This window comes from Canis lupus, chromosome 5, assembly GCF_048164855.1.
Source record: "Canis lupus baileyi chromosome 5, mCanLup2.hap1, whole genome shotgun sequence".
NCBI lineage: Eukaryota > Metazoa > Chordata > Mammalia > Carnivora > Canidae > Canis > Canis lupus.
The window spans coordinates 55014030-55039064 of record NC_132842.1 but is presented as its reverse complement, the minus strand read 5'-3'; the positions used below and the strand labels follow the sequence as shown (position 1 = coordinate 55039064).

General features: G+C 38.1%; 3 protein-coding genes and 1 pseudogene across 15 annotated transcripts in view; 3 read left to right on the top strand and 1 right to left on the bottom strand.

The window, feature by feature from the left end:
* Positions 1 to 11830, top strand: part of CCDC125 (coiled-coil domain containing 125) — a 35475-nt gene extending 23645 nt beyond the window's left edge. For 5 of the 6 annotated variants that reach the window (XM_072826711.1, XM_072826709.1, XM_072826710.1 and 2 more), the window contains 4 exons: positions 120 to 227; positions 1371 to 1545; positions 5146 to 5276; positions 6312 to 11830. In XM_072826711.1, the coding sequence (XP_072682812.1) occupies positions 120 to 227; positions 1371 to 1545; positions 5146 to 5276; positions 6312 to 6617 (720 nt within the window). In that variant the 3' untranslated portion in view covers positions 6618 to 11830. The remainder of the gene's footprint in view (positions 1 to 119; positions 228 to 1370; positions 1546 to 5145; positions 5277 to 6311) is intronic. The other variant, XM_072826712.1, reaches the window with a different exon arrangement.
* The window catches only part of CDK7 (cyclin dependent kinase 7), a 64062-nt gene that overhangs the window by 20778 nt on the left and 18249 nt on the right, over positions 1 to 25035 (bottom strand). For 4 of the 8 annotated variants that reach the window (XM_072826713.1, XM_072826714.1, XM_072826715.1 and 1 more), the window contains 3 exons: positions 15327 to 15413; positions 12900 to 13049; positions 10435 to 10582 (listed from right to left, as the gene is read on the bottom strand). In XM_072826713.1, coding sequence (XP_072682814.1) covers positions 10435 to 10582; positions 12900 to 13049; positions 15327 to 15413 — 385 coding nt within the window. Of the gene's footprint in view, positions 1 to 3102; positions 5511 to 9827; positions 10029 to 10434; positions 10583 to 12899; positions 13050 to 15326; positions 15414 to 25035 lie in introns of those variants that run through there. The other 4 variants (XM_072826716.1, XM_072826719.1, XR_012031330.1 and 1 more) reach the window with 3 other exon arrangements.
* LOC140634515 (U6 spliceosomal RNA) lies at positions 16010 to 16106 on the top strand (annotated as a pseudogene).
* LOC140633736 (small ribosomal subunit protein eS1-like) lies at positions 23976 to 24838 on the top strand. The gene has a single exon (XM_072826723.1). The coding sequence runs from the start codon at positions 23998 to 24000 to the stop codon at positions 24787 to 24789; it is 792 nt and encodes a 263-aa protein (XP_072682824.1). The 5' UTR covers positions 23976 to 23997; the 3' UTR covers positions 24790 to 24838.

Sequence of the window (25035 nt, the reverse complement as noted above, 5' to 3'; positions counted from 1 at the left end):
AGTTTCTTTGAATTAGATGCTTGAATGGAAATGCGCATGTGTGCATGCATCCTGGTGTTTGTGTGCAGCCAGGCCCCGTATGGCACTTGATAACAGGAGTAACACTTTTGCATTTACAGCTTGCTGTGCTGGGATCCTGCCTCTGCCATGGTCTCAGAGGGAGTCCCTGTGCCTGTGCCCAAATGGCAGCATCTGCTCGGAAAATGCTTCTTAAACTCAAACAGGAGGTATCGTATTATCAAAACACTAAAAGCTTTGGTTTTGTTTCTCTAGTAATAAAGGAAAATATCTGCAATAATTAGCTTCATTTTAGGAGGCATTAGCTTTGGATGTTATACTTAGTTTTATGTCCTAGAATTAACTTATAAACTGGATTTTATTCACATGGTTGCAAAATACAAATAGCACTTGGTACAATAAGGTGGCAACGTGAAGTTGTTTGCCTAAGTTTGTAGTTAATATTTCCTAAATTTATATTTTTCTCTATAAATAGATGTAAAAATTACTTTATTAGAAGAAAAATCACACTCATGCTTAAAGCCACTAGGATCCACAACACTGATAAATGGGGAGATGAACATAAAGTTTATTAGAAAAGCAGCAAGGTACAGTGGAAGGAACCTTAGTACCGCAAACCTAGGTTTTGAGTCTTAGCTCTAGAATTTTCCAGCTGTGTAGCTATGGACACATGTTAAACAGAAACTAATAACTACTTATTAGGTTGTTGTGAAAAGAGGAAGCAGACATTTAATGTTTAGCAGTTCCATGCAGATGCCTTTAAACAACCAACCTTTGGCATTTAAACAAACAACCTTTGCCATTATCTTTAGTTATAATAATAAATACAGCATATGGAACATAATTTTAATAATATTTTTCCCTTTATTTAAGTATGGGATTTAGTCTTTAGATATAGGAAAAATAACAATTAAACATTAGCAATTCATTAAGAAAAGCATTGACTACATGGATCACAGTCCGGGTCAGTTATGGCAGGTATCTAAAGGTGATACTTGTAATTATTTTCAGTGATGTCTGGAATGGCCCAGGGCGGAACTGACATGCCCAGCCCTCTTGGGGCAGGACACGCACGGGGCCTGGCTAGGTAATGTGGTGAAGTCCAAGAAATGGATAACAAGGACTGGTCAGGCACCACACGGGAAAGTTCTGGTAATCTAGTTCAGAGTGGGTGGCTACTGTAGATGGAGGGGAATCAGCGAGTACTAATTAGTTTAAGCAGATGAAAGAGGTCAGACAGCACCAGACCCATGCCGGGTGGGGAGATTACATTTGCTAGTCTGACTCCGCATTCAGGCAAGAATTGTTAACGTTTTGCTTCTGAAACCTCTCAAACTTTCTTTCTAAACTAGTTGGGACTTTTACAGAAGAGTAAAGACGAAGCTTACATAATGGCAGATGCATTCAGAATTGCATTTGAGCAACAATTAATGAGGAAAAATGACCAGGCACTAAGATTGACACAAATGGATAAAATGTGTAAAAAACCAACAAAATGGATAAATTGGAAGCACCTTAAAGAGGATGGTAAATATGAATTATTAAATATGAATTATAATGGCAATAATCGGGTGTAATTTTGTTTTCGATATAATCAAAGTTGATTAAGCACAGTTGATGCAATGGAGAATATAATTGAATATTGCAAGATAGTTGTGATTTATTACAGAAGAATGGGGTCACTAAATGTAACACATGCAGATGAGGTATTAGGATCACCAAAACCTTAAATTAACAGTAGAATCTCTTTTTTACTACTCATTTGTCTCATTTAAACCAGACTGTATTTCATGGGAAAAGTTTCTAGAGTGCCAGGTGACTAAAGGGAAACTGCCTAGGAGGCAATAATGAAAATAGACCCAACATTAAATATATCTAACTAAACTTTGTTGAAATGTGTGATTCTGAAGAGATACTGAGGGGTTGAAGAAGAAATCTTAAGTTGGAAATACTAATAAAATGCTCATAAAATAAAAATGAAACAGAAGTTAAGGTTTAGATTCACAAACCTATCAAAAGCTCATTGTCATCTTTGAGTATTGTAAACAAAATCTATAAAAATGGCATAAAAGAATAAAATTACAGTTGAAGTAAATCACTCAATATAATCAAAGCAGCTGTTATTTTTTAGAAATGTTTTTCTAAATGGTCAATACCAGTTTTTATATTATTCACTGCAGCTCCTATTGCTTCAACTTAAAACTCTCAATTTCAGACTTATTAGTCAAGAAAATTACAGTGAAGCTTGTAAGTTTAAATTTTTTTTAAAAAAGATTTTATTTATTCATGAGGAACACAGAGAGAGAGGCAGAGACACAGGCAGAGGGAGAAGCAGGCTCCATGCACCAGGAGCCCGACGTGGGACTTGATCCCGGGGCTCCAAAATCACATCCTGGGCTGAAAGCAGTACTAAACTGCTGCCCTAAATGTTTTAGTATTAAAATTCTGAGATGACTATTTCTAAATATTTTTTTAATATGTCAAAATCCATTATCTTAATTCCAGTATCTCTCATTTTTAGATGAATTTGGGGAATAAGAATCTTATAATATTAAAATCAAACTTTTCATAATAGATGCCTATTTTCCAAGTAGTACGTATTTCTTACAGTATACTGGTTAAGCGTTTGAAATTTTAGTTTAACTAAACTTTACCTTCTCTTTGTTGAAATGGTAAAAAGTGCTAAGCTTACAGGGATAATAAATTAGAAGCAGTAAACAAGAACTGTGAAAGTAGGAGATCGTTAGGCGCTATGGACAGACTTTTCACGAGATAGAAGTCAGAGCAACACAGGAAAACCTATTTCTGAACATTCCTTCTTAAAGAGACAGTCCACGTCATCCTGAAATTAGTTTCTGTAAGAGTTTTTCTGACATGAGACTTACAAAAGAAATCACTGCGCTGGCTAACATAATGTCTCAGCCCCCAACAGTCATTTATGGTAAATACAAAATCAGTTCTTTATATGGCTGATACTTATAATAATTAACGCCTTGGTCAAAGCTGAATGCATGGCCTCAATGTCCAGCTCAAGGTGGGTGAGTCGTCCAGAGAAATAAGCACACACAGTCCATATACTTAAGCTTTTTGGAATCGATGGAAGAGTATCTAGTCCTGTTAAGGACAACAAATGTGTAGGTCATCTTCGGGCAACTTTTTTTTTTTTTTAAAGATTTATTGATTTGAGAGCGAGAGCTCCCTCTGAGCAGGGAGCCCAGTGTGGGGCTCGATCCCAGGACTCCAGGATGGTGACCTGAACTGAAGGCAGACACTTAACCAACTTAGCTGCCCAGGTGCCTGTGGGCACCTCTTCTAAACTAGTAGGAGCTGGATTGCTAAATTTTCAAAGGTATCGTCGTTTTGAGGCTAGCCTTGGTGTTCTGTGATAGAAGGTGAAGTCAAATCCCTTTGGAAATCTGATCTTAACTGCTTGTTTTGACAGAAGTTAAGGAAAAGCATTATGGGAGAATGAAAAGGAAGGAAAAGGCATGCTTAATCTTAGGGAGTCTGCTCCATTGTCACCTGTACAGAAGGACCCCCACCCCCACCCCCTGTGCATGGAAGTTTGCCACAAGGGTAGTGGTTGGTAGAAAAATAGCTGGGTTTTCCCTAAGAGGTGGATTCATGTAGATTCATAGACATTTCAGTACCTGAGTATGTATTCATTTCATATTCCAGAACTCCTGCCTTAGCTGATAGGAACCTTAAGAACTTTTCCATAAAAAATACACTTTGATATGTAAAGCTCTCGATCTGTTTTCCATTACGGCCCTGAAGAAACTGGAAGCAGAAGTCCTAGTAACTGATTCCTCTGGGAAAGGCCTTTCCAAGTCCATACAAGCGTCAACGGCTTTTTGGTCAGTTTCCTAGTGATGAGACTGATTTTATTCATGTGGTTCAATGATCTGAAGAGGAACAGGAGGACTGTCACAGATCATTTTCTTCTATGTGGTTAATATGTGAAGGCGGCATCAACTTTTCTCACTGATACGCAGCCTAGAGGAGTTCTGAGAGAGGTTATAAGCATATTTCTTTTTCTACACTGCACACAGAGACACTGCACACAGAGACACAGATTCATCCACTCATCAAAGCTGATGAGCACAGCTTGTCTGGCTTTTCTCCTTTTGCCACAGTTGCTGGAGGAGGTCACGAGTGAGCGCCAGTCCCTGTGGTTTATCAGAATTAGGGGGAAAGGGAGAGGTCTCTTATCTGTTCTCAGTTTTCCATAAGACCATTTGTGGAGCATTCCAAAGGCATTCTTGATGTTTGTTTAAATCTGCAGTTTTTCTATGAAGAACATCGTCAGTGTATACATTTCAGGATATGGATTTTTAAACGTATCGGTACCTGGGCTAGTTTTCACAACTGTGCTATGTTTTTGTAACAAAATACAAATAAAATTTACCATCTTAACCATTTTTAAATAACATTAACTACATCCACATTGTTTTCTAACCATCATGACCCTTCATCTCTAGAACATTTCTTTTCATCTTCCCAGACCGTTTAATGGGTAAATTCCCTTCTCCCAGCAACTCCTCCCCACCCCCACCCGCTGTGCTCTTGTTATTTAATGACACAGCAATCCTGAAGTATAGGTGCTATTATTCTCATTCTAGAGGTGAGGAAACAAAGCTCAGAGACCTTATCCAACATCATTTAGTACGCAGTTAAATGAGGATTCAAGTCCAGGTCTCTGCAGAATTTGCATAGTTCTGAGGCCATGTTTTTATTGGCTGTGCACTGTGCTCTCAAATAACAAATGACATTCAACACTGGGAGACTTCCCATACGTAACTGGATTGCTGCCTCCTCTGAAGACTGAAATGATAACGTGGGCTTCGTGCTGTTCTGGGGAGCAGCTGCTTGATGAGACAGAGTGGCCGGCAGGGCACTGCCCTGGGTCCTCACGCTGTGCACCCACACTCTCAGCCTCCGTTTGCCATCCTGGCTCTAACGTCTGCGTTCCTCTCCCATTACACTGTAATGCTGGACTCACGAAGAGAACTACCTTCTGGCTGATTTACGAATGAATTATCCCTGCTTCATACTTACCTCTCTTCCTGGAAGTACATTAATAAGTATCTTTTCATGTCTCAGTTGGATTTGCATGTTCAATTTTAGGATTATCATCACAAGGAAGTAAGAAGACCTTAGGGCAGAAACTGTTGGGGATGCTCCCTTCAGAAAACAGTTCTAAGAAGGTGGATGACCAGAATAACCCTGAGCAAGTCTTTAAGATGCTAATAGAGTTGGTTAGTATCTTTGCTTTCCTTTTGTTAGAGGTTTTGGTTAAGCTAGTCTTTTTGCTTCCTATTAATTCAACTTTTTAAAAATGTAATTCTTTAGCACTCTATACTTGCCTTTTATGCCCTTTTCCCAGCTGAGGTACCATCCTCCAGTTTTGATCTTCATCTCCTTAAATTCCCTGCATGCTCTTCCCACTTCTCCCATCCATGTTCTTCCTGCACAAGTTTAAAGCTTCACCTCTGAAAAGAGGGGGCTCCCTGTAATTAACTGCAGGCACCTCTGTCATCTGCACTTATACATACAATCCGCGACAAGACCTTCTATTTACTTAGGAACTTTTAAAGTGTACAAGGCAACTTACACATTATATCCTTTAATCATCACTACAACCCTGAAAATCAGTCCTGTTATCCCCATTTCGTGAATGACTAAAAAGACTCATGCTATATGAACATACTTATCTATAGAAGTGTTTAAGTTGTTTATTCTCATATAAATATACAAAAACAATTTCACATAAATAACTTCATTCTCTTACAGACATAAGTACATGTTAATATTATATACACATATACGCACACGCACCATGTACATATATTTTCCCCCTCTTCGGATGACCTACAAAAGTTTGAGCATAAGGAAAGCTTTCTGTTCCTTTAAAAAAAAAAATCCTTAGAATGTGTAGTATGTTATTTGGGATCAGTAGACACCTAATTAATGTATTTTCATTGATGGACCTGACAGGTTGAAGATAGAACATTTTGAGAAAAATTCTTCTGACTATAGCTCTACAATATGTGATTTTGATTAACTGGTATATTTTTATTTTTTTAAAGACTGTTTGTTTTAGAGACCCTGTGTGTGCAAGTTGGGGGAGGGGCAGAGGGAGAGAAAATCTCTAGCAGACTCTTCAGTGAGAGCTTAACATGGGGCTCAGGGCTCAATCTTATGACCCAAGCTGAAACCAAGAGTCAGACACTTACAGGACTGAGCCCCCCAGACACCCCTAACTGGCATAATTTTATTTTCTGTATGTGCAGTTGAATGATAAAGAAGAAGCTCTGGCTCATCAAAGGAAAGTTAGTTACATGCTTGCTCGGGCACTGGAAGAGAAAAACACCACCTCAAATGTGAATAAGGAAAAAAATCCCATGAAAGACAATTTTGCATTAAAGTCCTGGGGGAAATCTTCAGAATTCCCTGTACTGCATGATCCTGTATATTCAAGCGTTCAAATTTTAAATTCCGTGGGCTGCATTTGTTCAATCCAGCACCCTCACAGAGTTCAAAACTGCACAAGAACTCTCAAGAGATCCTGTTCTTTGCCATCAAATATCATATTTTGAAGATAAACCAGTTGAAATCAGAACCAAGAGCTATTTCTATCGAGAGACTTTAAAAGACTGTACAAATGTTGCAATATCTTCAGAAATTTTGTATTTTCTGGGTATTTTTAAGTTTTAGAAGGCAGCTTAATACTTAGATACTCATTTTCTACAGGAAACTTATTAGTATCGTGTTGACGACATTACTATACTTTGGAAATTTTAAATTTTCAGTGTTTGCCAACATCTTAAAAACAACAAAAATGATTTTTAAGAAAAAGTTATTTAACTTTAGATTAACTTAAAGGGATCTCTGTCATAAGCAACAATATAAATTAATGCTCTAAGAAATAGCAATGCCTAGGAGTGACTTAATTTTTTGAAATATGTGTATCTTGTTTTATCGTATTTTTCAGGATTGTTCATTTGTCACAGGAAGTTTAAAACTAATAATTTCCTTAATTTCAATGAAGTTATTATGGTGGGACTTTGGCAGAACTATATTCCAAGCCCCGTTAATTACCTCTATAACTTTTTTTTGTTGGTGCAGTGGCACTTTGTAGCTAGAACTACACAGAATTCTAGCACTCGCACCATTATGAATTAATTAACTTCTTGTTGTAATGCTAAATTTTAAGCCATTTAATTTTTTCTTGCTTTCTATAAATGTTACATAGTAAAGATCTTTAATACCTTCTGGGGGGATCCCTGGGTGGCACAGCGGTTTAGCGCCTGCCTTTGGCCCAGGGCGCGATCCTGGAGACCCAGGATCGAGTCCCACATTGGGCTCCCTGCATGGAGCCTGCTTCTCCCTCTGCCTGTGTCTCTGCCTCTCTCTCTCTCTCTGTGACTATCATGAATAAATAAAAATCTTTGGGAAAAAAAAAAACCTTCTGGGAATGCTGCTACATTAATAACATCACTGTCATGTCAAAGGAAATGGATTACATTATCAGAAACTTTTATCTAGTTAGGATCTCTAGTAAAAGAAGATGCACGGCTTGGCTGTGTTGAATATTACTTAAGTAGATGAGGTAACAACAGGGCAAAATGAGGGAATAGAAAATATAAACTGTTTTATAGTTGTGTTAAAGCAACACCACTGGCATTAATAAATACTAATAAAAGATGAAAACCTGGCAAGTAAATTTTGAAAGAAGTAGTGATGAGGAACTACTGTTACTAGATGTTAAGAATGCACTGTCTTGACAGTAATATAAAGCTACGTTATTTAGAACAATGTGGTAACCAGCGGGTCAATGGAATAGGATAAAGACCACACACAGATTTAATACATATGACAACTTAATGTGAAATAATAGGTAAGAAAAGGGAAAGATGTGGCAATGTTCCACAATAGGAAGTGTAAAAAAGAAATCAAATACGGCTGCCCAGGTGGCTCAGCGGTTTAGCGCCTCCCTGCAGCCCACGGCGTGATCCTGGAGTACCCAGGATTGAGTCCCATATCAGCCTCCCTGCATGGAGCCTGCTTCTCCCTCTGCCTGTGTCTGTGCCTCTCTCTCTCTCTGTCTCTCATGAATAAATAAATCTTTAAGGAAAAAAAAAAGGTTCTTTTTTAATGTGTGTGTATAATATGTACGTGTATAATGCAAATTCATATAAACATAAAATTTGGAACACTCCAAAAGAATCTAAATCAGCATGTTCACAAGTTAGATCATATATGGTTTAGCAAATGTGAGGAACTATTCAATCATACAGAAATTTCAAAAATGTAAATTAGAATGAGATACCAAATTAGCAAAGATCACAAAATATGTGAATGACAGAGATGATGGGGTGAAACAGATCCTTTCATAGACTGGTGATGGCTGTGTGTATCTTGGGGGATATATACTCAGAAGTGAAATTGCCAGATCATATGAAGATGCTCTTTAAAAATTTAAGGAAAGGCTGTTTTCCAAAGCAGTGACACTTTTACATTCCAACCAATAGTGCACAACGATCCCAATTTCTCCACATCCTAACCAACACTTGGTATTTTCTGCGATTTTTTTTTTTTTTTTGATAGTAGTGATCCTAACAGGTATGAAGTGGTATCTCATTGTGGTTTTGACTTGCATTTCCCTAATGACTGGTGAAATGTTTATTCTAAAGTCCTTTGCCCATTTTTTTATTATAATTTTTTTTATTGTTGAGCTATCTTTTATCAGATATAGGATTTGCAAATAATTTCTCCTGTTGTTTTCACCCTGTGCTTATCACACTCCTTTGATACATACAAGTTTTAAATCTTGGTGTCTATTTTGTCTTTTTAATGAAAGCAAGTTCATTAAAGTTTCTCTCTTGGTAGCAAACAAGGAAACCAAACAGATTCTAAGCACAGCTGTTGGCTTGTAGATGGGAGACGCCATGTGACCAGGCCTATGGGCTGTCTTAAGAAGCTGGGAAAGGCCCCAGGCTGACAGCTAAGAAGGACAGGAAGCATGTGCATTAAAATTACATGAAATGAATGAGTTTGGAAGAATATCCTTCCCTAGAAACTCAGATAAGAGCTCAGTTCAGCTGACACCTTGATTTTAAGCTATGCAAAAAATAGAGTTGGGCCAAGTCAGACATCTGACTTACACATCTGTGAGGTAGTAAATTTATGTTATTTCAAGCTGCTACATTTATAACTTTTATGCAGCAAAAGAAAAATAACAGTCCATAAATAAAGCAAGAATATGTAGTGTTATATAAATTTAAAATATATATGTATATATATACACTAAATGGCTGTTAAACTTACACTTATATGTATTAACATGGAAGGAATTTAAAAAGTTTTGAGTAAAAAAGTGTGAGATATACAGTCTATGACTCATATAAAATTTTAAGACCCCAAACAATACTGTGTATTACTACATGTATTTTTATAAAATAGCAGTATAGTATCATGGAAGGACACACTCATTTCCTGAGAGTCACTCTCCCTTCGGGAAGGTGAAAAGGAAAAGAATGGCATGACATGTTAAAGGGACCTCAATTTCATTTTTAATTTTTTCTTTTTTTCCTATTTAGTATATATTAACATTTGTTAACTCTAGGTAGTAGGTAGATGCTACTACTACTGCTGCTTCTATTTTTAATATGTGATGCTAAATGGGCCAGATCACCAATGTAACTGATGATTATTTTTATTAAGGTTTCCTCAACCATTTTCAATTCTACATTTCAGAGAATTGAACTTTTAATTTTACTTTTGCACTCTCATCAGAAAAATCAGAATTGTTTGTTTTAAAATACATTTAATAAAAATAATCCAGTTTTACATATTTTACATGTGTGGAATATTTACAAATTCTTTCTATAACATTTACTTAACGTTTACTATTTTTCCATTATTGGCCTTTTTGACTATTTCCTTCAGTAGTAAAATACTGTCCAGTGATCTCTGTAACTAAAAAATTAGCTTCTTGGGTAATCCTCCTAGGTGAAAAAAAAATGAGGTGGTTCACATTTAATCTTTTGGCAATTCTAACCAATCAATGCATTCCAACTACATTCATTTCACTTGCTTTGATTTACTAATAAAATTTATTAAACATTAAGCATACGGTATACTAGTAAAAATTTATGAAGAAAATAAGGTATACACGGTAAGTTCTCACAACTCTGAGGTGTACCCAAAAGTGCCCACGTCCTTTCAAAAAGCTTGATTTAATTATTTTCAATGGAAACTAATATTGCTAAAATAACACATTCTCTACCACACTGAGAAAAGTAAATAGCTCACAACCTACATTTCTTAGCTGCCCCTTGGTCATTAGCTATACATTACCTACTTGGGAGTTTTCTGAATTTATTTCATTTTTTATGAAAATGAAAGTTTTACCTTGTTCCAAGGCCTGTGTTCGCTTCCGTTTTGTTGCTACAGCTGGATTTGACTGCTCCTTTAAAGTTTCCAGGGGACAGTTTGGTCTTGGCAGCTGACATCCAGGTGTTGGACCTGGCCGATTACTGAAATATTTAGTTTTCAATGCCTTGAAAAAGAAAAGATACCAAGGAAAGTAGGGTTTTACGTATGTGAACTGTGTTTAAGAAAATCTAACCTCCAGAATTGTTGGGAACATTAAAAACACTATGTGAATACCCCACTTCCAAAATGAAATTTCAAGAATTTCGATGAGCCAATTATACAAATAAATACGTAACAGGTTAAGATCGGCTAATAATTTCATTACCTTAAGAAAAACACACTACTTTCTAACTTTTCTACATTAAAACAGCCTATACTATATGAAATATCCTTAGTAAGATACTGTATAATTCAGCACTCTACACTTTGGGGCTCTGGTTCAACACGTAAAGAGAACAACATGTTTTAAAAAAAACTTTGTTTAAACAACATGTTTTAAAAAAAACGTTTGTCACATCTGTATGCATTCGAATGCCAAATCATGTAAATAAAAATTCTTTAAAATAGTTTTATAAAAAATGCAAAAGGTTGAAAACGATGTTTTAAAATTTAACAATCCACTGCAAATTAATAAAAATTTTACTTGGAAGGAACTGCACAAAGTTATTTCTATATATTACCTGCTCAGTGTTCAATGAGATATTTCCTTTACTTTGGTCCAAAATTCCAATAAAAATAGTTTCAAATGACAAACTTGTCAAGTTCTACTTTATCTGCATCATAGTATAGTTCAGTAACTACAATATTCCTTTTGGATACTCCTTTTAGGAACTTAAACCCATATAAACTTTTCAAGCATTTCCTCCCACATTATTTAAGACATTCCTGACTTCAAGAGTTCTATTTCTAAAATACTGCTTCTGAATCATAATAGTTCTATAACTAAATTAAGCTTATTCTGAGCTATCAGAGATCTAAGAATGGAAGATTATCTCATTCCAACTTTAAGACAGATATCCATGAGCCAGAACCCATTTTTTAAAATGCATTCTATCAAAATACAACTCAAGTTGTCACAACTAGTATTTTTCTATAAATTTTGAGTTTTTACTATTAATGAAAACAACTTTCTAGGTAATCTGAAATAGTCTCAAATTTCTTATGATAGAAGTAAGAAGTACATGTGTATGGGTGGAAAGAGAACAATGAGGTACTTGTTTGAAATGAGAAAAGTCATTCTAATGGTAAAGTATCAATGCAATTGCTGTATTAATGCAGCATCATGTACTGCCAAAAAGAGATGGTCTATAAAAGTGAATGCATTAGACAATCATTTGGTATTCTGTAATAAACTTAAGTGAAAAAAACTCCACTTTGTATCCTTGGTATATTTATTGTACATTAACACATGGTTTCTTAGATATGAAGGCTTGTGAAATTTCATTTTAATCAGGGTCTTACTTTATGAAGCCAAATCATTGTACTGTGTTGCGTTTCTGCTTTGCCCTGCCTTAATTTTAAGTGTTTGTGACATTATTCTTTTTTTGTTTTGTGCTTGTATTTAAAACAAAGAAAATGAGTTTCCCCCCACAATCTATAGGTCTTTTATTTTTGCGTTTGGTAACATTTCTTCTTTTTGAAGAGCAGATATTCTTGATCTTTGTAATTTTTTTTTGAGTTTGATTTTTATTTCCCTTAAACAAGGGTCGGTATCAATGTTTGTTCTATTTAGACTATCTTTCAATCTCTTGTAAGCATATAGTTGTATTGAGCTATACGATGGAAAAAAAAAGAAGAACTATACAATGTTTAGGGTCCCTGGCTCAGTTAGTTAGAAGAGCATGTGGCTTCTGATCTCAGGGTTTTAAGTTCAAGCCCCATACTGGGTGTAGAGATTACTTAAAAATAAAATTTTTAAAAAAGAAAAGCAAAAAAAAAGAACTATATTATTTTCTTCTCCATTATAATTTTTTGACTATGACAATGATCAGCAAGCATATTGGGATTGCATTTCACGGGGAAAAAAAAACAACAAAACACTTTGGGTATTAGGATTAGCACAAACCTAATTGAAATACCATTATCTCAACAAGTACAGAATACTTATTTTTTATTCTCTAGGTAAACTACCTGAAAAGCCAATTAATTATGAAATAAATATGTATTTATATTACATATTTTAACAAAAGTAAATTCTCCCATTATCGTGTGTGCATGATATAATTTAATACCAGTCTGGAAAAAAAAAAAAAAATACCAGTCTGAATAGTGTTTGTAAGCTTAAGGACAAGAAAAAATTTGTTATTCCTTAAAACAAAAACACATCTTTACAGTATTTAAAGAATATTAGAAAATCTTACTAAATTCCATTTTTATTTTATCAGTGCCAGAATTAAGATTATCCCCTTATTTCCTAATATAAGAAATACATGCTAAAATACCTGTGTGGCCGTAATTCGAGTACATGGGTTAAATAAGAATAAGCCTTGTATGAGATCTAGCAAGTCGTCTCCTGCTGCAATGAAGATGTGTTGTAACGGGATTCCAGGAAAACTTTTAAATGTCACGAAATCTGGAAGACTACACATGTCCTGTAAAAATATTTATAATTCAAACTTAAAGATTGAAAGGCATATAGTTCTCAAATGAAGAACTAAAACTGTCAAATGGAGGCTATGATGAACCATATAGAAAATTTCAAGAAATCGGGATCCCTGGGTGGCGCAGCGGTTTGGCGCCTGCCTTTGGCCCAGGGCGCGATCCTGGAGACCCGGGATCGAATCCCACATCGGGCTCCCTGCATGGAGCCTGCTTCTCCCTCTGCCTGTGTCTCTGCCTCTCTCTCTCTCTCTCTGTGAGACTATCATAAATAAATAAAAATTAAAAAAAAAAAAATTTCAAGAAATCTATTTAAAAACTCCTAAAACTACTAAGTAGAACACAGTTACATGGTATAGGATAAACATACAAAAAAACAACTTGTTCTATATACTATAACAAAAGTGAATACTTTTTTTTTTTTAAGATTTTATTTGTTTATTCATGGGAGACACAAAGAGAGAGAGAGAGAGACAGAGACACAGGCAAAGGGAGAAGCAGGCTCCATGCAGAGAGCCCGATGTGGGACTCAATCCTGGGTCTCCAGGATCAGGCCCTGGGCTGAAGGCGGTGCTAAACCGCTGAGCCATCCGGGCTGCCCAACAAAAGTGAATACTGAAATTAAAAATGCCATTCAGAATAACTCAAAAGAAAAAAAAGGGGGTGGGCACCTGGGCAGCCCAGTTGGTTAAGCAACCAACTTTTGTTTTTGGTTCGGGTCATGATCTCAGGGTTGGGAGCCCAAGCCTTGCATCAAGTTCCACACAGTGTGGGGCCCGCTTAGAATTCTCTCTCCCTCTGCCCTGCCCCTCTCCTGCACACATGTGCTCTCTTTCTCTCTCTCTCCCACTCTTTCTTTAAGAAAAAAAAAAGGGGATCCCTGGGTGGCGCAGCAGTTTGGCGCCTGCCTTTGGCCCGGGGCACGATCCTGGAGACCCGGGATCGAATCCCACGTCGGGCTCCCGGTGCATGGAGCCTGCTTCTCCCTCTGCCTGTGTCTCTGCCTCTCTCTCTCTCTCTGTGACTATCATAAATAAATAAAAAAATTAAAAAAAAAAAAAAAAAAAAAGGAATAACTGAACAACGAAATATGTGAAAATCTAACAAAACATGCAGGACACATATACTAAAAGCTACACAACTGGGGCACTTGGCTGGTGCAGGCAGTGAGGTGTGCAACTCCTGATTTCAGGGTTTTAAATTTGTGCCCCGTGCTGGGTGTAGAGATTACTTAAAAACAAAATCTTAAAAAACAAAACAAAACAAACAAAAAAAAAAATCCACAACTATACAACTATGCAAAGTAAATCAAAGTTCTACATAAATGAGGAGACCGGTTTCTTCAAGGATTTGAAGATTCAACTCTGTAATACAATTCCTACCAAAATTCTGACAAAATTATTACACACATTATTCTAAATGTATATTAAATGTAAATCTAAAAATTTACAATTTTATTTACGAATAAACAAGTGGGATTATCTTACTGAACTACAATACATAAAATTTAGCAACTTAAATTGGTGTAAGTTTTAACCAAGATTTAAGATTTCTTTTTTTTTTTTTTTTTTATTTATTTATGATAGTCACAGAGAGAGAGAGAGGCAGAGACACAGGCAGAGGGAGAAGCAGGCTCCATGCACCGGGAGCCCGACATGGGATTCGATCCAGGGTCTCCAGGATCTTGCCCTGGGCCAAAGGCAGGCGCCCAACCGCTGCGCCACCCGGGGATCCCAGATTTCTTTTTTTGTAGACAATGTAATGGGTTAAATATATTTATAGTACTGAGACATCTTAATTGTTAGTGAAAATTCTAGAAATATACTCTAAATCCACCAAGATGTTGATAATCAAACACCAAATACCCATCAAATGAAGTATTATGAGGCTGTTTAAAAAAATCAGTAATAAATACTAACTAAAAAGAGCAAGTTGGGTGCAAAAAAATTATATGGTATGGTCCCATTTTTATTAAAGAAAAGACAAAAGATGCAACTCTCTGTGTATGTGGTTTGTGTATGTATCCTCATTGCAAGACTTTTCAGCAAACTGACAGTGATTAACCTGGAATGGGAATTACTGGGATAGAGAAAGGGCAACATTACAAAGGAGGCTGGACAGTATACTGGTTTTAACTTTCTACTTGATATAAATTTTTCAGAATATATATTACTAGTAAATTAAGACAAAGAATACATTTAAGTAATACCTACATGACAGAAACATACATAATCCTAACTAACTTTCAAAGAACATGTATGAAGGCTTACAGGCCACTGTTCCTCAGTTGGTGTGCCCAAAGTTTCAAATATTCTTGTTAGTTGATCAAGGTCTGAATCTCCCGGCAAAAAAGGAACCTGAAACAGAGTAAGATGCAGTTATTTCAATGTAGTATGTAATAGTTATACAAGTAATATTATAAATTTAACAAAAAAACTAAACTAACAAAAATCAAAATGTACTCTGAAGCATACTAGATGTGGCATTAGCTCCTACCACTACTAACCTACCACCATGCTTCCCATTTTATTCACTCCTCAAATCGTTAGTAAACACCAGGCAGGGATGCCTGGGTGGCCCAGTGGTTGAGCCTCTGCCTTTGGCTCAGGGCGTGACCCCGGGATCCAGGATCAAGTCCCGCGTCAGGATCCCTACAGGGAGCCTGCTTCTCCCTCAGCCTGTGTCTCTGCCTCTCTGTGTCTCTTATGAATAAGTAAGGAAAATCTTTAAAAAAAAAAAAAAAAAAAAAACACCAGGTAATAGGCACTGTGCTAATTAATTAAACCCTAAGCATTTAAAGAAGGGAACAAGAAAGGGGCACTTGGATGGTTCAGTCGCTTGAGTGTCTTGATCTCAGCTCAGGTCTTGAGCTCAGGGTGGAGAGTTTAAGCATCACATTGGGCTCCACACTGGGCGTGGAGCATATTTACAAAAAAAAAAAAAAAAAAAAAATGTGCTCACTTCGGCAGCACATTGGAACAATACAAAAGAGATTAGAATGGCCCCTGGGCAAGGATGACACACAAATTCGCGAAGCGTTCCATGTTTTTACGCCATGTGGAACCGGAGTGTGGTGAGGGGGGAAAGTCAGGCACCTAGGGGAGGGAACCCCTCAGCCGGGTGGACCCAAGGAAATGGTCCCATTTCATACAAGCTCAGGCCTGCTGGGGCACAGGGAGGCGGGTGACATATGAAAATCACGTCCAGCACCCCTGTGCCCCCGGAGAACAGCTAAAATAGGTTCAGCCTTTTCCACCTCATCATTTCTGTAATCTGTTCTTTGATGTCTTATTTTTCACAAAGAAATTAAATGACTTTCATGAGCTTTAAAAAAAAAAAAAAAGAAGGTAACAAGACCATCCTGGCTCTCCCCAAGGGTGGATGTGAGAATGCTGGTAATACCATGAAAGGGACATTTACCAGACATTTTCACTGAGAGCACAGGGTCCTAGCACACACAGAACAGCACCTAACGCACTCCAGACAGGTCAAGGAAGGCTTCCTAGGGGAACAGCAGTGAAAGTTGAAAGATGAAGATTAGCCAGAGGCAATGTGTAAGGTGGAGGAAGACTATTCTAGTTGAAGTACAGGAGCAAAGGCTAGAAGGCAGAACACTATCTATATTAGAAATCTTATTTAAGTAATATCTTGGCGTTCTATTTCTTTGAAGAGGTAGGATGGCAAATTTTAAAAGGCTAAGTGACCGCAAGCTAAAAATTAAATGCTAATAATTAAAATCCTTGCTATAGGGGATCCCTGAGTGGCGCAGTGGTTTAGCGCCTGCCTTTGGCCCAGGGCGCGATCCTGGAGACCCAGGATCGAATCCTATGTCAGGCTCCCGGTGCATGGAGCCTGCTTCTCCCTCTGCCTGTGTCTCTGCCTCTCTCTCTCTCTCTCTCTCTGTGTGACTATCATAAATAAATTTTAAAAAAATTTTTTTAAATATAAATAAATAAAATAAAAATCCTTGCTACACACAAACATTTTCCACTTCATTCTCAAACATCTGTGTAAATAATAGGGTAAAAAAGAGTTTACACTGTGAATAAGAGGACTTTCACACTATTAGAGGCCTTGAAAAAAAGTTTATAAACTCAATGAGAAGATGAGATTAAGTACGAGGTCTCCAAAATTTCTATTACTGTGGACCCCTCCCACCCACCCCCAACAACCCCTGCCAAAAAAGCATTTAGCCCTGCCAAGTATCAGTTTTTTCCAATCTCACCCTTCTTGCCTTTTATGAGAAAACACATTTGGGGCTTTAAATGTTTTTCTTTTGCCAGCTGAAGCTCTGTCAACAGAAGCTGCTGGAGAAACACTACAGGAGAAGACTTTTGCTTCTTGGGTCCAGCTGGCTCGACCAGCTGGCTCGACCAGCCGGCTCCTGGAGCACTCTCGGCTCCTCTAGCAACAGGTTCCCGCACCTGTGGGCAGTTCTTTCAGCGCCCAATGCACCAAGCAGCTTCCCTCTACAGATGGTTGTACAGAAGATTGCCTCCAGAAACCCCCGGCCCCGGATGAGCTTTCCTCTGCATGCAAGAGGACAGATTTTCAACACAGTCTGCCAACACAGCTCTATAGGAACTTTTCTGTCATCCAGCAAGCCACGCTGTGCTCTCTTCAAAGAATAGCTCTCAGTCCCAGAGTCCTCTGCCGTAGGTGCTGTCTCAGTCTTAGGTTGGCTGCTCCTTGTCTATTCCTGTATTAAATATTAAAATTCTTTTTTTTTAAAAGACTGAGAGAGCGACAGATAAACAGTATGCAGGGGAGGGGCAGAGGGGGTCTTAAGCAGATGCTGCACCAAGCACAGAGCCCAATGGGGGGGGCTCGATCTCACAACCCAAAGATCATGACCTATGCAGAAACCAAGAGCCAGACATGCACCACCCAGGAACCGTTCTCTTTACTTTTTATTAGTCAATCATTCATTATTGCAATCACTTATATTTCTTTTTATTAAACTTCTCTCTTGGGCAGCCTGGGTGGCTCAGCGGTTTAGCGCCACTGTCAGCCCAGGGCCTGATCCTGGAGACCCGGGATCGAGTCCCACATTGGGCTCCCTGCATGGAGCCTGCTTCTCCCTCTGCCTGTGTCTCTGCCTTTCTCTCTCTCTCTCTGTGTCTCTCCTGAATAAATAAAATCTTTTAAAAAGTAAATAAAAATTAAAAAAAAAATAAACTTCCTCTCTTCACTGTATGGTTTCTATTTTCTGACTGGATCCAGACTTAATACAATCCTTATATATAATATTGGACCATTTATGTATATGAAATGTACATCCAAAAAAAGAAACCTGAGGGATCCCTGGGTGGCGCAGCGGTTTGGCGCCTGCCTTTGGCCCAGGGCGCGATCCTGGAGACCCGGGATCGAGTCCCACATCGGGCTCCCGGTGCATGGAGCCTGCTTCTCCCTCTGCCTGTGTCGCTGCCTCTCTCTCTCTCTCTCTCTCTGTGACTATCATGAATAAATAAATAAAATCTTTAAAAAAAAAAAAAAAAAAGAAACCTGAAGTTACACTAAGTAACACTGCATGAATATTTTTAGGCATCCTAACATTTCCTTCTCATACTGAAAAGATTATCTCCTACTTTGCAGACTACTAATATAAATTATACTGTAAGATCTGAAGAATGGGACACTCATCATTATAACCTTACTTTCCTGGGCAAGCTAGCAATTTAATCAGATTTTAAGGATGGGTGTTTGGGGAACGCCTGGGTGGATCACTGGTTGAGCATCTGCCTTCAGCTCATGTCATAACCCCAGGGTCCTGGGATCGAGTCCCACATCGGGCTTCCTGTAGGGAGCCTGCTTCTCCCTCTGCCTCTCTCTGGGAGCCTGCTTCTCCCTCTGCCTCTCTCTCTCTCTTTCATGATTAAATAAATAAAATCTTAAAAAAAAATGGGTGTTTTGGTATGATGTACAAAAAATTTTTTTTTCCAAATATTTAAGTAATCTCTACACCCACCATGGTGCTCGAACACATGACCCTGAGATCAAGAGTCACACACTCTGGGGTGCCTGGGCGCTGCAGTCGTTTAGGTGTCCCACTCGTGGTTTCAGCTCAGGTTCATAATACCAAGCCCTATATCAAGCTTTGCACTCAGTGGAATCTATTTGAGATTCTCTTTCTCTCTTCCCCTGCCCCTCCTATTCACTCTAAAAGAGATAAATCTTAAAAAAATAAATAAAAGTCACACACTCCTCAGACCACGCCAGCCAGGCACCCCATGATTATAATGAGCTGCTTAATGTGTGAACTTGGATTTCTACAAATAAGTTTGCAAAAATAAACCAACTATAAAACACATTTCTGATAAAAAGTGGGAAATCTGAACATAGACCAGATGTTGATTTATACTTCCTTTTCTTCAGAGAATAATGGTATCATAATTATAAAAAATTCTTATCTTTTAGAGAAATAGTAATATGAATAAGATGGCATGTCTGGAATTTGTGGCAGAAAAAAAATGTGGTGTGAGAGAATTATAAAATAAAGCTGGTCATGTGTTAAAAACTGCTGCAGCTGGTTGGTAGGCACACTGAGGATCATTTTTCCCCTAAGACTCCCCTGCTAAAGCTCTTGTCCCTCCTGCTTCAATCTTGACTAGTTGCTCTCTAGCCTGCTGCACAGCTGCTGCAGGTGTGGAATTCTATTCATCCCCTTTTTGTGTTGAATCTCATGTTCTCTAAATCCCATATCTTTCTCTTGATTTACTCTCATGTAATAGTAGAGCACAGCTTCCAAGAAATTCCTAAGAAAGGAAGGTGTAAAATTTTTAGTGTAATAAATTCTATTTATTCTCAGAGCTAACTGAAAATACAAATGGGCATGCAATTCTAGGTTGGAAATTATTTCCTTCAAAATGCATTCTACTGCCTTCCAGATTTCAGTGCTGCTTTTGGGAAGCCTGATGCCATTCTCTTCTCTAAACCTTCATTATGATTTCTATGTAACTTCTCTTTTCTCTCTGTGGAAATAAAATATTTTTCTTAAACTCTGGTACTCTGAAATTTCTCAAGATGTATTGGGATGGGTCTTTTTGCACTTTGAGTCAATTTACATCCATCAATGCTGGGCTATTTTCCTGTGAATTTCCTGTCCTACATTTTCTTCTGTTTTTTGTTATATTCTATGATCAATCCTGGATCAATCAGCTAGTTTTAGTTTTTGGTCCTATTTGATAAAAGAATACTTTCCCCTGTTTTCATTTTCTTTTAGTTATCCTATGTGAAAATTCTTCAGTATCTTTTATTCTTTGATCCTTTAGTAATAGAGCATCCTGTTCTTGTTTTACAGGTGCAGTATACTCTCTTAGTTTTCTGAAGATGTGGCGAGGGTGGAAAGTTAATTTTCTTCTGCTATTTTTCCCAAGGTTCTTTTTAAGTTAGTCTTTGACGTGGGATGCTTTCATCAAATATCTAACGATCCTTGCTGATTACCTGGTAATTCCAACAGGATGGAAGCACTCATTAAATATCTGGAAATCCCTGATAACTATGTGGTAATCGCTAACTATTCATACTCAAGGTTAAGGTACTAAAAACGTCGATTACAACTCACAGGCCTTCTCTAGAAAGACTGGGTGAGGAATTTAATGCCAATTATTTGTGGGTCTATTCTCGGGGTCATTCAGTTCTTCCAGTAATGGATCCTCTACTCTTTGGTCTGCGTTAAAGAGTTACTAGAGTATTACGAGGCTAAAGGGTTCTGGGAGCTGGGCAGGGAATTAAATTGAAAGTTTCACAGTTCAGCATACAGACTTTCATATCATCTGCATGTTTTTACTCACATTCTCCACTGTGTCTGAGATGGTGATGCGTGGAGATTTGTGTTTCAATTTCTTTTCTAGAAGAGGGATAAGTCAGGTGGCAATAAAGGTGGAAAAGGGAAGGGACCTGGCTGTGTAGGGGGATCCTGGTATTAACTGCCCATAAAAAATTTTTTTCGACCAAGTTTTTAGACCTATACTTCATTATCATCATCAATGATCAGTGATCATAGGTGTTTCTCAATAACTGAGCACCTTCAGGATTCTGTGTGCCGAGCCACAACTGCCTTTAGTTGGCATCTTTTTCTGTAAAATTTTAGCCTTCTTAATTTCTGGTTTTACATCTGCTGGCATAGTATTTAGGGCATCTCCTAGTTTCAAAGATGGCTATATATATATATATATATATATATATATATATTTTTTTTTTTTTTTAAGATTTTATCCATTTACTCATGAGACACACACACACACACCCCCACACCCACACACAAAGAGACAGAGACACAGCAGAGGGAGAAGCAGGCTCCCTGCAAGGAGCCCAATGTGGGACTAGATGCAGGATCCCAGAATCATGCCCTGAGCTGAAGCAGGCGCTCAAAGCCGAGCCATCTCTAAATTATCTTTTTAGAGATAATTTATGGGGGATGGTGCTTGCCCTGCCATCTTGAAATCTTTAAGATACAATTATCACTTTATTTTGAAAATGTCTTCCCTCTATTAAGCACCAAAGCAATATTTTTAAATTCGTTTTAAGTTCACTAAGTATTTATTTGCTTATTTATTTATTTATGAGAGAGAGAGAAGGGCAGAGACACAGGCAGAGGGAGAAGCAGGCTCCATGCAGGGAGCCCGACATGGGACTTGATCCTGAGTCTCCAGGATCACACCTTGGGCTGAAGGCAGTGCTAAACCGCTGGGCCACCAAGGCTGCCCACACCAAAGCAATATTAATGAAGAAATCCACTGCATGTCTCAGCAGGTACTAGATATAGTATGTAACCCAAGACAAACTTTTTTTTTCTAGTAATGAATAACTACTTTTAATTTTCATTTAGTAATGTGAATGGTTAAATTTAATCATCTGTATAACATATTTAAGTTCAAATGGGGCTCTTCCATAATCACTTTTTAAGGATTTTATCTATTTAATCATGAGAGACAGAGAGAGGCTGAGACACGGGCAGAGGGAAAAGCAAACTCCCTGTAGGAAGCCCAAGGCAGGATTCGATCCCAGAACTCTGGGATCACGCCCTGAACCAAAGGCAAATGCCCAACCACTGAGCCACCCAGACGTCCCCCATAATCTCATTCGTAACAACTAATAGTCTTATTGATTTGCATTTGCTAAATATGGAATTTGGACTAGTGAGTCATCCATATTTAGTTAACATAAGTGAATCATGTTCAAGTAACATATCCACATATTATTGCAAACAGAAGCATTACCAAAGAAAGAGCCTGTGCTTATTTTTTTCCTGTTCTTCAACAACTTCCTAGAGGATACCAAAATTTTACCAACACAGTGAAGTAAAAATGACTAAGTATGTGAATGAAATCTTTTTAGTTTTAGGAAAAAGAATCAAATTAATCCTAAAAGGAAGAGAGACACTGAATTTAAGGGTACCATGAGTAAGGAAACCAAGAGGAACTTCTCTCTGGTTCTTTTAAATTTGACTCCATTCATAAATCTTTTTGTGTTCAGATTCATCTCTTTAAAAAACTTTGATATTGTAGAAATTTATTTTTTCTTTTTCATGTCTTTATAGGGAGCCAGGAATCATAAAGCAAATATTAGAAAATCAGTAATTTTTTAATGCGATAGCAATATAGTTTTTATTTATTTATTTTATTTCTTTATTTTTTTAAGATTTTATTTATTTATTCATAGAGATGCAGAGAGAGAGAGAGAGAAAGGCAGAGACACAAGCAGAGGGAGAAGCAGGCTCCATGCAGAGAGCCTGACGTGGGACTCGATCCAGGGTCTCCAGATCACGCCCTGGGCTGCAGGTGGCGCTAAACCACTGCTCCACCGGGGCTGCCCTATTTATTTATTTTTTAACAATATAGTTTTTAAATAACCGGAACACTTTAGCCTCTAGCACCTTGTGTATCAAGGAGCCTATGCCAAACCAAATAATGGAAGCTGCAGTCTGAGCTGATACAGCCAAAATCAAGTACTGGAATGACAGCATGCTGAAGATCAACCATATGTCAAAACATTAATTCTGCATCCTGATCATTTAAATGAAATAAAAGGCAGGCAGGCACATGTTGGTTGATCAAACTTTTGTATCACCATATTATCTCTAAAGAAGGCTCTACTACGGGTCTGAAAGATGCCCAGGTGACCTTACTCTAAGGCATAAATTGTCCTCCCTAAACTATAGACTTCTTGTTTATAAACTAAAATGGTATCTTTAAAATCGTGTAGACCAGGGCAGCCCTGGTGGCTCAGCGGTTTAGCGCCACCTACAGCTCAAGGCGTGATCCTGGAGACCCGGGATTGAGTCCCACGTCGGGCTCCCCGCATGGAGTCAGCTTCTACTCTGCCTGCGTCTCTGCCCCTCTCTCTCTCCTCTCTGTGTATTCTCGTGAATAAATAAAATCTTTAAAAAAAAAATTGTGTAGACCAGATATAAGGCAGTTGCTCAGTAAATAATACCCAAGTTTATTTTTTTTAAAGATTTTTTTAAATATAAATTCTTTATTTATTCTTAGAGACAGAGAGAGAGAGAAAGAGAGAGAGAGGCAGAGGCACAGGCAGAGGGAGAAGCAGGCTCCATGCAGGGAGCCTGATATGGGACTTGATCCAGGGTCCCCAGGATCAAACCCCGGGCTGCAGGCGGCACTAAACCGCTGCGCCACCAGGGCTGCCCTTTTTTAAAGATTTTATTTATTTATTCATAAGAGAGAGAGAGAGAGAGAGAGGAGGCAGAGACACAGGCAGAGGGAGAAGCAGGCTCCACACAAGGAGCCCAATGTGGGACTCGATCCTGGGAACTCAGGTTCACACCCTGGGCCAAAGGCAGGCGCTAAACCACTGAGCCACCCAGGGATCCCCAATACCCAAGTTTAGATTTTCTGTTAGTCATTGCCTCCAAGTATGTTTAAGAAAAAGGATGTAAAAAGATCATAAATTGACCCTTTTGGCTCCCGCAGCAGCGCCATGGCGGTCGGCAAGAACAAGCGCCTTACGAAAGGCGGCAAAAAGGGAGCCAAGAAGAAAGTGGTTGATCCATTTTCTAAGAAAGATTGGTATGATGTGAAAGCGCCAGCTATGTTCAATATAAGAAATATTGGAAAAACACTAGTCACAAGAACTCAAGGAACCAAAATTGCGTCTGATGGTCTCAAGGGTCGGGTTTTTGAAGTTAGCCTTGCTGATCTGCAGAATGATGAAGTTGCATTTAGGAAATTCAAGCTAATCACTGAGGATGTGCAGGGCAAAAACTGCCTGACTAATTTTCATGGCATGGATCTTACCCGTGACAAAATGTGCTCCATGGTCAAAAAATGGCAGACCATGATTGAAGCTCATGTTGATGTAAAGACTACCGATGGTTATTTGCTTCGTATATTTTGTGTTGGTTTTACTAAAAAACGCAATAATCAGATTCGGAAGACCTCTTACGCTCAGCACCAACAGGTCCGCCAAATCCGGAAAAAGATGATGGAAATCATGACCCGAGAGGTGCAAACAAATGACTTGAAAGAAGTGGTCAATAAATTGATTCCAGACAACATCGGAAAAGATATAGAAAAAGCTTGTCAGTCTATTTATCCACTCCATGTTTTTGTTAGAAAAGTAAAAATGCTGAAGAAGCCCAAGTTTGAATTGGGAAAACTCATGGAGCTTCATGGTGAAGGTAGTAGTTCTGGAAAAGCTACGGGGGATGAGACCAGTGCTAAAGTTGAACGAGCTGATGGATATGAACCACCAGTCCAAGAATCTGTTTAAAATTCAGACATTTAATGGTGACCAATAAAAACATATTTGTGATGTTTAATTTCTTATCATTCTTTTTAAATAATCAGGCTCGGTGAAGCAGATGTTTTGAACTGACCGTGTGAACTTTTCAGAACTATTGTATGGATCTTATCCATTGCTCTTGGCTACTAAATAGCTGCAAAAGGGTAGTGATCTATTTTAAGCTGTAGTGATCTGGATGGAAGTGTTCTAGATGGTTAATAAAAGGAAACTTTA